Source organism: Onychomys torridus, chromosome 8 (genome assembly GCF_903995425.1).
Source record: "Onychomys torridus chromosome 8, mOncTor1.1, whole genome shotgun sequence".
Taxonomy (NCBI): Eukaryota; Metazoa; Chordata; class Mammalia; order Rodentia; family Cricetidae; genus Onychomys; species Onychomys torridus.
Window position 1 is genome coordinate 37,751,456 of NC_050450.1, and position 15,711 is coordinate 37,767,166.

Below are 15,711 nucleotides of genomic sequence, written 5' to 3' on the forward strand. Positions count from 1 at the left end.
TAACAATTTTTCTTTTTAAATTTTCTTCTGGATGTCTTTTGATGACCAAACAAAAATGTCTGTCTACCTATTTATAAGATAGCAATTTTCAGTAGACTCCTTTCTATTTATGAAATACTTAGAATAACAACTGGGTTTGCATTAGCACTATACCACGGTAAATCTTTAAAATGCAGGGAAGAGATCTCCAGATTCTGATTTTGCTTTCTAGTATGCATAAATCTTAATCTCCATTCCAAGTTTTAATTTGAGTTTTGTATCAGCTTAATATACAGACCATCTTGTGTGAGGTGTGCTGTGCCATATGAAGGAAATATATGCAGTCAGCAGGTTGCACTTTGAAGGGGAAAGACAGTATTCAATCTTAGCTTCACCCCAAAATTAATTGTTCCAATGCAGACTCAATAGCCAAGAATTAAAGTAAAATGTTTCAACATGGGGGAAAAAGAAGGTATCAGAGAAATTAACCTCCATCAAGATCTTATGGACAAGATTTTGGTTGATCAAGTGATCTGAGACTCTTGGAACAGGTGACAGATAAGTAGTCAAGGCAACACACAGGGTCTAATTGCAGTTTGTTACCTATATGTGTGCTGAAGGAGACCATTCAAATCCATCTTAGGTATGCTTGCCAAGTTACCTGCAAACTAACATCTTGTCTTTATCATTCACTTTTCAAGCATGGAATCTGAATACCTTCCTGGAAACATTGACTCATCATTGAAGCACTGACAACCTCCCCCTGCAGGGGATTTAGTGCAGAGGGAAACATACCAGCATCCCCAAACGGTTCACAGTGAGCACAGGTGAAAGGTCATTTGTCCTCTACATTCTTGCCTTGGTTCCTGATTAACTTTCTTATATCTTATTTTGTTTTTTTACCACAGAAATATCAACACTGAAAGCAACTTTTATGCATTGCCAAGGCTATGATTCACTAAATTCATTTGCAGTTTAATCTCCTGAGTTCTTAGAGGACATGGATTTTTAAGAGATTGAAGTGAAGGGTTAAAATGTTCACTTTGACGTCTACTGCAAGGCACGATGAAAAGAATATTAAATCGACAGCCTCTTATATGCCATAAAGAAGAACACTAATATTTGAAAACTCACTGTGTCCTCTATCACCCAGGATCTCACAGCTCAGAGAGAGGCACAGACACACAAAAGACAGTGCGTGCATGACAAACATTATAGCAAGACCATATGAAGAGTTTCATACCGTGCATGCATGGCAAGCATGAAAACTTTTATCTAGAAAAGAAAAAACAACTCTTCTCGGGAAGACCAGGGGTGGATTTACTAGTTGGACTTTTTAAAGAAGTGAAATATATTTGAGAAATAGTAATTTTCAAAATGAAATTTGTTTCAAAGCATTCTCCCCCAAATTGATTCTGAACTTTTCTTGGTCCTTTGCAACAACAGATGCTGCTGATCGTGGGAGGCTTCCAGGGTTGTCACACTGACAGACCCCAGAGTGGAAGGAAGCAGATGAGTGCTCAGAGGGTGAACTTACGATACTAGCCTTGTTAGTCCTGGGTCCCGATCTGTGGGAATACTCCACCTTCTAGGAAGAGAAGAGGAACAACCCGAACCAGAAGTAAAAAAAAAAAAAAAAAGCAGAGACATGAGTGCTACACTTTACACATTCTGTTTTATCTCTTTATTCTTAACTTGTGGAGGGCAGTGATGGAGGTTGACTCTAGAAAATTGCACATGCTGGATAAATGCTCCATCTGTCAGCCACACCCCCCAGGTCCATGTTAGATCTTAAAGGCAGTCTCCATGTTAGTGCATTTGGATATTAACCTCAAGCTGTGAAATGGTGATGCATACCTGGGCTCTAACTTAGACAAGGAAGCCTAGCCAGTGTTGCCAGAGGGATCCTTGCAAATGCCTGAGTGGTAAGAATAAAATCAGAGAACAACTAAAATGAGAGTTCAAACACAACCCACTCATTCCTAACCTAGTGATTTCCTGTCTCAAGGAGAAGGAGTACTGGAAAAGTGGAATGGGTAATAAAGTAGAGAATGAGATGAATAATTCTGGAGTGTTTAGGGAATCATGGGGAGAAGGTTTTGACACATACTGCTCATAGGAGGCTCTGCACGAATGTCCACTCTTTGCTCAAGTGAAAAGCAATGGGGACTTCCAATAGCAGCTTAGAGGAGGACTTCATATTGGTAGGTTTCTCAGATTTCCCCCAACTGGAAGTTTTCCTCTTTGTTTTTATTCTAGTCTTCTATTTGCTGACTCTCTTTGGCAACACCACCATCATTGTTCTCTCACGGCTGGACCTCAGACTACACACACCCATGTACTTCTTCCTCTCCCATCTTTCTTTTCTGGACCTCTGCTACACCACAAGCACCGTGCCGCAGCTTCTCATTAACCTCTGTGGGTTTGATAGGACCATCAGCTATGGAGGGTGTGTGGCTCAGCTCCTCATTTTCCTTGCCTTGGTCTCCACAGAGTGTCTGCTCTTGGGGGTCATGGCCTTTGACCGCTATGCTGCAGTGTGCCGTCCACTCCACTACACCACTATCATGCACCCTCAGCTGTGTCAGGGACTGGCCATCTCCTCCTGGGTGTCTGGCCTTGTGAACTCTGTGATCCAGACAGGACTTGTTATGGCCATGCCCCTCTGTAGCCATCGACTGAATCACTTCTTCTGCGAGATGCCCATATTCCTGAAGTTGGCTTGTGAGGACACTAATGGGACCGAGGCCAAGATGTTTGTGGCTCGAACAATAATCTTGATATTCCCTGCAGCGCTGATTTTAGGCTCCTATGGACACATTGCCAGGGCAGTTCTGAGAATCAAGTCAATGGCTGGACGCAGAAAGGCTTTTGGAACTTGTGGGTCCCACCTCATTGTGGTCTCTCTGTTTTATGGCTCGGGCATATACACATACCTCCAACCCATCCACCGATATTCGGAGAATGAGGGAAAATTCGTTGCTGTTTTTTATACTATACTCACCCCCATTCTCAACCCTTTAATATACACTCTGAGGAACAAGGATGTGAAGGGAGCTCTGTGGAAGGTGCTTGGGAAAAGCACAGATTTAGTGTAAGAGGGAGAAGCAGGACACGTACAATTCTCTGTGGTATCACTCATAATCTGAAACCCACCTTTGAGGGTCACTAGTGACAAACAGTCCTCAAGGTTCCAGGACTATTCTTCCGGGAATCTGGCAGTGGGGGGTGGGGTGGGGTCTCTTGCAATGCTTTCTGGGTTAGTGTATACGGTCCTTGTGCAAAAGGAGATGCTGATCTATATAGCTACTTTCCACAAGAATATTGGGAAGGGCTTGCATTTAAATTGTACATGGAGAGTAGAGGATCAGAGGCATTTCTGGGAGTGAAGTAAGACTTCATATATGACATCACCTTATCCAAAGTGATTGATTTCTGGTGTGATGTCATACAGATGACCCTTTGCTCAAAGGCACAAGGACATGAGTTCACCGTTGGCTTTCCAAATAGTTGCCATGCTGGCTATTCTCACACATATTAGACTCTGTAACTACATCCCTGGTAGAAGTTACACCACTGACTTTCCAGTGGCTAATGTTACATGGGGAGATAAGGAGGCCATGGGCAGTGGTAGAGTTGTAGCTATGAAAGGCAGTGCCGTTAGGATGGTTTTACACAAAGAAGCATCATAGTCTCTCCAGCTGCACAAGGAAACCGTGCCAGGAGTCTGAGTGACATGAAGACTTTCATGTCAGAGGAAAGAGAGTGGAGGAGACATCGGGGCGGTGTACAAAAGAAAAAAAACAGAGTCAGAAGGTTCCTGAGCAGGCAGATGCAGGAACTTCCAAGAGACAATGGACTCTTGACAGCCTACCATTGTCATCTTTCCTATGTATTTAATGCCTTGTTTTACATTTATTTATTTATTTATTCATTCATTTATTCATTCATTCATTCATTTATTTATTTGGGGTGTGTGGGTGTGTGTGTGTGTGTGTGTGTGTGTGTGTGTGTGTGTGTGATCAGAGAATAACTTGTAGGAGTCCATTCTTTTATTGTACTGTGTGGACCCCTGATCATCTCACCAACCCTTTCCCCTTTTCCATGTGTTTAAAGATTGGATTTCTATCAAAGCATATATGTCCTTCTAAATAAGCTTTTAAGTTTCATTCTCGGACATTATTTTGACTCAAGGCAGATCTTAAAATTTTAAGAAGACCATATAGGATACTATGTTATATGGCCTTATCTTGGAGGAAATTTATATTTTTCAATTAAAAAAATACATAATAAGCATCCATAAGAAGGGGAGAGTCCCTAATATTTTATAGTTATTTGACTGAGTATAGTACATAAATTAATAAAAGACTAACAAGAGAAAGCCCGTAAACATTTTAATAAATTTCTGTATACACTGGGATATTCATAAAACAATAAAATTCTAAGAAAATTACTATAAAGCAAAATGTTTTATATGTTTTTAAACAAGGACAAGTAATACATGAAGGAATTATAAAGCAAGTGCATCTCTCAAGTAGGATAGGGATATCTCTAAGAGGCATATTAGGGGTGGGTTTAAGCCTAGTGTAAGATAATTGTTATTTCAAATAGTTTATTTATTTGGGTACATTAAAGTCTTATCTTGGACAATCTTGTGGTTAAGGCTATTTCCCCATATTAGGAAAGTGATGTTAACCCCCTCCAAAGGATCTCTATAGTTTATTTTTTGTGGGAAAAGATAATCTAAATGTCTCTTTGTGAAATTTTATTTTCTCTAATGATTTCAGCCTGAAATAGGCAAAATTCCTTGTCAGCATTTTTTGGCATAACTCAGCATCAACTCCTTCAATATTTACGAAGCCCATAGCAATATTGCAATAGCCAGACATCTATAATTATTAGATTTGGATAACTGGCATATCTATAACCTCAAACATGTATCATTTTTTATATTGTCAGCATTCAAAAATCCTCTCTACTCACTATTTTGAAGGAGACAATGTTGTAAAGCATAATTTAGTTTCTATGTAGGGAGATGTTATTTCCACCACCAAACAAAACCCCAGTATCTGTTAACCATCCTCTCTCCTTTCTCCCAGAGATATAGTTTGTTGTTGTAGTTGTAATTGTTGAACCTCAAAACATAAAGAATAGATTAGTATTATAGGCATTAGTGAGTTTTCTCTCCAAATAAATAAATAAAGTAAAAAAATAAAACAAACTGGAGATGAGGACTTACAATGTGCACAATCAATGTCCTAAACCTCTTTCAGAAAAGTACAAGTATCTTAATATGGTTGAAAAAATATGAGAAGGTAATTAAAGAAGAAAATGAAATGGAAAATAAACCATGCAAAAAGATGTTTTTGTCTCCATATAATCAATGAAATGCAAATTAGTAGGACAATGAGATAGTTTCATAGCATCTCATTAGCAGACACAAGAACGTATTTTTGGTGGTTCTGAGCACTGAATTTTTATAACTTGGTATGGTAGATACACTAATGCTGAGATACAGTCTCACCCCTTAAAGTGCTTTTAAGATGAGGTAAGGAGATACATTAGAGTAATTTAGAATATATATATATATATATATATATATATATATATATACATATTTATATGTATATATATAATATGTACGTATTTAAAGGTCTAAGATCTAATTACTCATAATAGCTTCTTAATATTTTTGTCAATGTTTCAATCTCTTTTCTATGCACCCTTGCACAAGGAGATATACCTAATTTTTATTAATGTTTACCTCTTGCCAATCATTGTATAAATTGTTTTTTTCAAATTTGTTCTGGTTTTGGTTAACATTAATTTTACATGTTTATTTGGCTCAATATGTTTCAAAACATGAATATAAATGAACTTATAAAATCCTTCTTCCATCTACACTCCCCCTCCATTCTTAGCCAACTCTAGTAATCACTAATTTTCATTCAGGTCAATGTTTTTAGCATCAACATGTGAGAGAATATGTGGCTTTTGTCTTTCTATGCCTGGCTTAACTAATACAGTACCCTTCAACTCATCAATTCTAGTTAAATGACAGAATTTTATACATTTTTGTGACTGAATAACGTATTATGCATATGTTGAATCCTTTCTTTTCCATCCATCCATTGATTGGTATGCAGAGTGATGCTACACCTTGACTACTGTGAACTGTATCACAACAAACACAGTAAGTGTGTATCTCTTTGAATGCTGATTCAGTTCCATTGGATATACACCCAGAAGTAGGATATCTGGATCATGTGATAAATAAATCCAGTCTTTAAAAGAACATGCACACCTTTCAGCCTAATGTCTGTACTAATTTGCATTCCTACCAACTGTCAGATTTCCTTTTTCTCTGTGTCTTCACCAGTATTTGATATGTTTTGCTTGCTTTAGGAATGTCATTAAAACTAGAGTGAGATGATCTCTCATTGTAGTTTTGATTCTAATTTTCCATGTACATAATGAAACCAAACTTTTTAAAACATATTTTTAAACTATTGTATATTTATCACTTCATAATATTTTTACCACTTTCCAAAAGAAAACCTGAAGTGATAAATATACAACTCAGGGAACAAACAAAAATCCATTGAATTTGTAGACTTTAAATATTTGCATTTTATCTGACATCACTAAATGATAATCAAAATACCTTATTTTTAAATGATTTTATTTGTGTGTGTGTGTGTGTGTGTGTGTGTGTGTGTGTGTGTGTGTGTGTATGCCACATATGTGTATACCTGTGGAGGCCAGAAGACTGTGTCAAATCCCCTGGAGCTGGAGTTACAGGTAGTTGTGATCTGCCTAACATGGATGTTGGGAACAGAACTGGAGTCCTCTGCAAGAACAGCAAGTGCTCTTAACTGCTGAAGGGGCTTGGGATGAAAGTATGGGTTAGTTTACTTCCTACCTTAGGGTAATTATCTCACAGGAGGTCTGAATTTTACTAGACTGTGACTATTCTTAGAGCTGGATATCATTGGAGATAATACTTTCTGTACTCTTCAGGCAAAAAAGGCACTGAATAAATTTTGTTACTAGAATAACGCTAATTCCCACTGAAAAAGTATTAACTAAATACAAAAGTCACCTCCCATATGTTGCCATTCAATTCATAAACAATATAGATAAGTCACACTAAATCATTTACTAGTAAGGAATCTGAAGTATACACATGTCAAGAAAATGTTCTATGGTTGGAAATTTTGCAATGATAGATCATTTTTCTTTGTATTATACTATGATTTCTTAAGTGGAAACAGAAAATTTTGATTTTTAAAAATTTCCTGGGGCTGGAGAGATGGCTCAGCCATTAAAAGCTAGACTCACAACCAAAAATATAAAAATTTCCTGTATTATATACAATAGTGGGAAATGTATAATAGATGATTTTATGATATATGGTGAAATATCTTTTTCAGTTTTGTTGAGGATAAAAATAAATATTCACACAGCAAACATTGTAACGGAAATTAAAACATCAAAATCTTCATTAAGGAAATAAATATTTAGCTGGATTGATGATTCCTATAAACAGAATACATGAGTACTACATGAAGAGTCCAGAGAAGGAAAAGATTTAAGTGACAGACAGCCTATGATCGCTCCTAAAGGAGTCATGAAATGTGTTCTGGTGGGTGAAGGCTGATAGGACTGTTGTCAAAGTAGGGGAAGCATGAGGAGTGTCTTCCCCTACATGACTTACATGGCAGAGTCATGTAAGAAGAGGCACACTGAGGATGCTGATACAACTGTTTCATTTGGGCAGTGTATGAAGAACAGAGGGAATTGATAATTCAAGGTGGATCATGGAAAGCCCATTGGTTAAGTGTAATTGCTCTCCAAGGCCAGCCTGGCAAATAATTGTCTCTTTGTTGCTACCATGGAGACCTTGGTAATATCTCCAGGGCATTTGTAGTGCACTAAAACCTTAGTGTAATGGGGTGATCCTTACATTTCTCAGTTAACAAGCAGAAGGGAGGATGGAGGGCATTGCAAGGATGCTGTCACTCCCTGGGCTACCAGCATCAGCAACTTCTTTTCTTGTGCAGAACTATGTGAAATGGTGATCTCTGGAACAGGGTCTCTTGTTCAAGACCTCAACTTCAGGAAAGAATTCAGAGCCACAAGGGGACATAGCCACCTTGGATATCTCTATGTGTAGACAGTCCCAAGTGGGTCTCACATTTGCCTCTGAAGCCAATGGAACCTGGGTTGTTTACAGGGCAGTTTCTTTTCCTAGTACTTGGGTGAGTACTGACCAGGTGAGTTACTCTAGCTTCACAGATGAAAATCAGGCAATAAATATCCCATTACACAAGCAACATGGGACTCCACTCTGATGGACAGCAGGCTTTGGGACACTGAAGTTATGTTTTACTGCTGATAGGGTTTCTTTCTCCGTCACCTGTCTACTTACTTCACCAGACACAGCATGCAAAAATAGTCTCATTTGCATGTATTTATCCCAACTGCACACAGTTAAAGTAATAAGAATTTTTAATATGAAGAAGTGTTGATTTAAAATAATTTTTAAATCTTTTATAAAACTCAAATCTGAAAAATCCAAGGCTCTAATATACAAAGTAAATTGCACATATCAGAACCAGGAGATGAAGAAGCGAGATGTGGCCAGTGGACAACACAGCAATGAAGATTTTTTATAAGAATACACAGAGGGAGGGAATATACTGTAAATCAAACAATTGGCTGATACAAATTAAAACAATCAATTTATTAATTTAGTCTTTGAATGTCTAATACTCTGTCTGGATTCAAACTCTGGGTAGCTGGTATTGCTCTGTTGTGATATTTTGAGTGTCCAAGAGTTTTGAAGATCATTGTAAAAACCTGTAGTGTAGAATGGGCTACTGTGTGGTTTTTAGTGTGAATGAGATATGGCTCAGAATAAACTATGACTCAGTTTGCAGAAGAACACACAGATGGTGATAGGCAGTTAATATAGGAATGCTCTGATGCCTGGCAAGGTTTAATAGTGAGTTAGCTCCCCAAACATTAATGAAGTAGTTACACATACAGGTTACACAAACAGAAGACATAAATTAGATTCAAATTACAAAATGTATACTCTAACGCTGAAGATAATTAGAGAATAATTTCTGGAACTTGTGCTCAAATATAAAATAACCTTTTTTACTTGAATGTGATTCCAATAACTACACATTAAATCAGTGGGCAAATGAAGGATGTAGTAGTATGTGGTTTTGGGGAATAAATATGGTTCTCATTGGTGAATTATTTACAGAGATCATGAGAATACATATAGACATGCATGTACACACATAAAGAACATAGACTTGACTGCAGGTAATCTCTGTCATTTGTGTTGCAGAAAATCAAGTATGCAAGTGTCAAAATAAAGAAGAGGAATGAAACATTTTTTAAATATTTATATTGATTTGAAAACAAGCATTAGGGAGAGTTGGGATGCTCCAAACCATTACAACCAACCATTTGGTTAATATAGAAATATTTTTGACTCATACTGAGAGATCGGCTTATGGTATCTGAGTGAGAAGATAGATCTAAAGGTAGAAGTAGCTGCCAGTTAGAGATAGCTCCATTTCAACTACATTTTCAAGTTTATTCCTGACCAATCCATAGTCTCTCCTCTTGTAAACTTCAGCATTTTGTCCGAGTTTTGGCTTTTTGCAAAGAAGAAAGCAAACTGGGCATCTTTGCCATATGGCAGATCTTTAAACATGAGCAAAGGTTATCATGGTTGTCCTATGATGTCTTTTTCTAATCTAGAATACTCAATTAAAAACACCTACTTCTCAAGCAGGGGTCTTGCCAATTGTTGGTTTGATTGTCACACTTTCCTATAATCACAATGGGGTATTGAGAACCTTCTATTAAATGATGAGAAGATGCTAATTTGGCAAATTTTCTCATATTGAGCAGAGGAAATTAAATTAATTAATTTCCATTAATTAATTGTTTCTTTTAATCTTATCTGATAAGCATCCTTATGTCCTATTTTTATTATAAGTGACTTGTTTTATTTTCAACTATGTGTATGGGTGTGGACGTAAGGCCACTGGTGCCAGTGGGGGCCAGAGGTGTAGGGTATCCCTGAATCTGAACTTATAGTTGGTTGTGACACACCTAACGTAGATGCTAGGAACCAAACTCCAGTATTGCAAGAGCAGTACACATTCTTAGCCTCTGAGCCAGCTCTCCATTCCCAATTGTGATTTCCACTGTAAGAAATCACAACATGGAAAGAAAACAAACTTGTATGTGTAACCCATGGTCATATGAAAGTATATTCCTCTGAATTCTCAGGGTTCCTCATGGAAATGGGTTTTGAAGGAGAATCAAATGTTTCCATCAACAAGTTACATAAGATCTACTAAATATTATGAGTGGAAGTAACACTGAGTACATCTTATATTCCATAAGGTATGACACTATTTTAGAAGACTGCAATTTATTTGACATGTTTATGTCTACGCGTCAAGAAGAGTTTGTTTCCAATTAGGATTTCTGCATACTGTCCCTTGACAAATAATTGCAAGTGATTATGGTCTAAGAGAAGTCACAGATGTTTGTATTGGAGCTTTGTAAAAACTGACAGTGCAAAGCATACATCTATAGGACTACTCTCATACCTAAGGCTCAGGGAACATTATGGTGGAAGAGAGAGCAGAAAGAATATAAGAACCAGAGACTCCTGAAGCTTCGTGTGAGACTGTGTTAGAAGTTACACCCTAAAAGTCTCAACAACGTGACTCCTGAAACATGAGATGAACAAGGACAACAATAGACTAATGTGGATGGGGAAACCCCATAAGGCCTCAACCCAACCAAGAACTACAGGCAACTCATGAATGACGAGAGTGGAAGAAATAGTCTTCCCTGGGAAATAACACACCAACTGGTTATCCAATACCAAACTGTCAGCCCGGAAAACACACACAAGTAACATTGTACGGACTGAGCAGGTTATATTTAGGAATATATACACATATAGATATATTCATGTAGTGATACTTAATGAAAAAGAGGCCATGAATTTGAATGAGAGCAAGGAGGGTTATATGGGAGGGAAGGAAGGAAATAGTATAGTTATATTATAATCACAAAAATAAAATAAATACTCAAAAAAGAAATTTAAAAATGGAGAAAACTGATTCACCAAGTTAAAAAAAAAAATGATGGTGGCTCCTTCATTTTTAAAACTCACCGAGTGTGAAAATCTCTGGAGAGAAAGTGTATAAAGAAGTTTTTGCTCCAGGGGAGGAAACAGCTCTTTCTGGTAATTTCAGGAATGAATTAATCAGAGGGGAAAAGTAGAGTATGTCTGCCATGCTGATTCATGACATGGAACATTGGTAATAAAAATTAATTTTTCTTCTAAAGGGATCTACACTCTTCAGTCCTTTGTGGCAGATGGAAGCTGTGTGAGCCAGGAGTCCAGAAAGGTGCTATGACAATATTCCCTACAGAGGAGGAAGCAAATGAATACCAGGGGGGAAATTTGTGATCTCAGCCTGGTTATTCTTGAGTCTTCATCTACTGAAACACCCTGTCAAGTAGACCAAGTACGTGAGCTGCATCTTCAGTCCCACACTAGATTTTAAAAGCAGCTTCCCCATGACTGCATTTGGAACCTTGCCTCAGTGCTGTGACTAAACATCATCTCTCCTTCCAGACATAGAAACACTGAATCCACAGGGTTGAGTGATCTCAATAAAATCATGATACAAATGATCAGAACTAGAACTCAAGCAAAGAGGACATCATCTTAACAGGGATGTGTCATAACTAAAGATGAAAAGAGAAAGATAACTGGATAAGTGGAACTAAATAGCAACATGGAAAATACAATCTATGAATCTGTAGTATTTAGGATGTAATGTTCAAAGTCATCCTCCTCAGTGAAAGCATTGAATTGTTCCCTGTTTGTGCTGATCAAAGGCTATGGGAAGCTTCAACTCCAGTTCAGACAAGGCCTTCTTTTTAGTGGGCTTCTCAGATTGGCCTCACCTGGAACTTCTCTTTTTTGTCATTATTTCAATTTGCTATTCCTTAACTCTCTTTGGCAACACTTCTATCATTGCTCTCTCACGACTGGACCTTCGACTGCAAACACCAATGTACTTCTTCCTCTCCCACCTCTCCTTCCTGGACCTCTGCTACACCACCAGCACTGTGCCCCAGCTCCTGATTAACCTTCATGGTCTAGACAGGACCATCAGCTATGGAAGGTGTGTGGCCCAGCTCCTTATTTTTCTTGCTCTGGCTTCCACAGAGTGTGTACTGTTGGGGGTAATGGCCTTTGACCGCTACGCTGCCGTGTGCCGTCCACTGCACTACACCACCATCATGTACCCTCAGCTATGTCAGGCATTGGCCATTTCCTCCTGGGTAGGGGGCCTTGTGAATTCTCTGATTCAGACAGGCCTCATGATGGCCATGCCTCTCTGTGGCCATCGACTGAATCACTTCTTCTGTGAGATGCCCATATTCCTAAAGTTAGCTTGTGAGGAAACAAAAGGAACAGAGGCTAAGATGTTTGTGGCTCGAACAATAATCTTGGTTTTCCCTGCAGCACTAATCCTGGGTTCCTATGCTCACATTGCCAGGGCAGTGCTGAAGGTCAAGTCAACAGCTGGGCGCAGAAAAGCCTTTGGAACTTGTGGGTCCCACATGCTGGTGGTTTCTCTCTTTTACGGCTCAGCCATCTACACATACCTTCAACCCACTCACACATATTCAGAGAGTGAGGGGAAGTTTGTTGCCCTCTTTTATACTATCATCACCCCCATGCTCAATCCTCTGATTTATACCCTGAGGAACAAGGATGTGAAGGGGGCTCTGTGGAAGGTGTTAGGGAGAGGCACAGACTCTGGGTAAGATGGGGAAGAAGGACCAGCTCATTTTTCTGTTATAGCTTTCATAGTCAGTTCTAGAACCATTGGTCACAAGTAAACAGCCTTCAGTAGACCCCAGAGTTTTGGTGTCTTCCTACTGGAGAGGTTGGGGCTCTCTTGAGGCTCTTTCTATGTCAGTGTCAGAGAATAAAAGTGGCCTCATATCACAACATTGTAAAGAAGGATTGGGAAGATGGTATGTTCTAGCTACATAAGAGAGTGTAGGAATTTTGGGCATATCAGGGTGATGAAAAGCTCAGTAAATGTGTCATGACCTGATTCCCAACAGGTGCCCCAGAGTGGGCATCAAGTCTTAATGCAAAAGTACATGGGTTCACTGCTATGGCTTTCAGTGGAAAATATGAAAAAGCATTTCATACTCAGAATCTACAGAATTATCTCTCAATTTGGCCTTCCCTAGCTACTCATTTCTTGAGCACAGATAATTTTCTGTTACCCGATTGTGACTTTACTCTGTCCCTAAGAGTGTGATAAAAGCATGACAGGAAAGTTACACAAACTCCACCCCAAGCTATGGAAATGTTTCCCTGAGTTAATGAGGATGCTGACAAATAAAAGTAATTTAATTTAATGACAATAAGCCATCAGTAATATGTGATCAAAGTCTGTAAGACAGTTACTATTTTCATTGTTATGATCAAGTGATCAGACAATTTGAAGTAAAGATTCATTTTGCACATGGCTTCAGGAGGTTCAGTCTGTCATGATGAGGAGGACATAAATGAACAAAGCAGCTTCACATCATTGTCGGCCAGGAAGCAGAGCGAGAGGAAATACAGGCACTCTTCTGGCTTCCTCCTTTTTCCCTTTTATTCTCTGCAACTCGACAAGTCCATGGACGTTGTCACATTCATACACCCAGGTAAATGTATTCACAGAAACATCCAAAGATGAGTCTCAAAATTGATTCTTTGGTGATTCAAAATCTAGTCAAGTTGTCAAAGAAGATCAACCATTATAGGTCAACCCATAGTCAGCTTGACACACAAGCTCATGTTCAGTCTGTCTGCAGGACTCCCATTAGTCTTAACAATTCTAGAATTGTTCAAAAGATCAAGTTAAAATTCTCCTGTGAGACTCAGAGCAAACTCTTAGCTATGAGCCATTGTTAACATTGATAAGGTATTTATAGCTGGGCAATGACAGCACATGCCTTTAATCCCAGCACTCTCGGGAGGCAGACACAGGTAGATCTCTGTGAGTTTGAAGCCACCCTGGCCTGCACAGTGAGTTTCAGGATAGCCACAAGCTATATAGAGAAACTCTGTCTCAAAAAAAAAAAAAAAAAAAAAAAGCTTTTATACAGTTCCAACATACAACAACAAAGTATGAACACTCTTGTACCAAAATGGAGATATGAGAGCATAGAAAGGAGAGATGGGACCAAATCAAGACAGAAAACCTGAAGATCACACATTAAAACCTATAGCTCAGTGTCAGCATCCAGTCACATAATGGTGTGATTCAAATTCCACTGGGAGTGGATTTGACAATGGATGCGCAAAATTCCCTCTGGGATAAAGTTTCTTTTAATTTTAATTTTTCTAACTCTCCTTTACCACTTCACACAGAAGCAGCCTCTAGTCTGACATCTTACCCTGAAGTCTTTCTCTTCATGAATTTTTACCATATCCAGGCATCCTCATATATTTTCATTAATCCTCAAACAGCCTTATAGGATAGGTCAAAAGATCATCTTCCTGATGGAGAAAATGAGTCTTAAATATGTAAGAAACCTTGTCAGGCTTAAAAACACTTGTGATTTACAGCTGTTCTCCTGCATTGTGTTATGATTCCATAAGTGTTTACAGATATTTTGATTATTAAAATTTTAATTCATGGAAGGAACCTTGGGTGGGAAGAATTTAACTTTGAGTCACTTAGTGTTTAAGGCCTGGCAGGCTGTGGAGTACAGACGCAGCTCCACCCCAGGGCTAGAAACCTAGAATTCACCCACAAGCCTGCAAGGCACATCTGGCTCTGGGCAGTCAGTCACCATTATGGTGAGTACAGAGTAGCAAAATGGGAGAGGGGAGGAGACAGCATGGTTCATGTGCTAGGAAGAGAGGCAGATCTGAAGAGGCAGTGAGGAATGGGAATGAGCTGAGGTAGACACCCAGGGACATGGAGATGTCTGGGTCTGGACTGTTACCAAGGGCCATGGAATGTGTCTTCCACAGCAGTCCATGGCCCAGATATAGCTGTGGAAGTCTATGTTGATGTCCATGGCTCCTTTTATTATCGAGGGCCCTGTGGACATATAGAGTGTGGGCTAGTACCTGTGACCATGTTTATGTCTGGTCAGTGGCCCTGCCTCAGCCAGGGTCTGCATTGATGTCAGAGGATACTGATGTCATGGAAAGCCATATGGATGCCCAGAATCTAGACCCACACCTGAAGCCAAGTGGGAGTTCAAGGGCCATGTTGCCATTGAGTCCACAACAATCTGCATGACCAGCACTGCCAACTTGGACCATGGTAACATAGGCCTAGGCTGCTGCCAAGGACTATGTCTGGGTCCATGGTCCAAAACAGCTGTGTTCTGTATTGAAGTCCATGGCCCATCACAGTGCCATTAAGGGCCACAGGGATGTCAACAGCCTGGAACACCACCTATGGCCAGGCTACTGGGCATATGCAGATCTGAGTAGCCTGCACTGCCACTCAGGGCCATGGAGTACTCCAGCCAGGAATCATGTCTGGGTCTGTGGCCCTGCCACAGCCTTAGTCTGTGTTTTTGTCTGTGGCTCCTATTCCTACCAAAAGCAGTAAAGATAAGGCTACACAGAGCTGGCCCCAC

At 39.3% G+C, this 15,711-nt stretch overlaps 2 protein-coding genes across 2 annotated transcripts; both read left to right on the forward strand.

Annotated features, from left to right (window-relative positions):
• The first annotated feature begins 2,093 nt into the window (after positions 1–2,093).
• On the forward strand, positions 2,094–3,165 carry LOC118589719 (olfactory receptor 2Y1-like). The gene has a single exon (XM_036197243.1). The coding sequence runs from the start codon at positions 2,142–2,144 to the stop codon at positions 3,075–3,077; it is 936 nt and encodes a 311-aa protein (XP_036053136.1). The 5' UTR covers positions 2,094–2,141; the 3' UTR covers positions 3,078–3,165.
• Positions 3,166–11,937: 8,772 nt separating this feature from the next.
• Positions 11,938–12,873, forward strand: LOC118589843 (olfactory receptor 10-like). The gene has a single exon (XM_036197473.1). It carries the CDS (start codon positions 11,938–11,940, stop codon positions 12,871–12,873), a length of 936 nt encoding a protein of 311 aa, XP_036053366.1.
• The last annotated feature ends 2,838 nt before the right edge of the window (positions 12,874–15,711 follow it).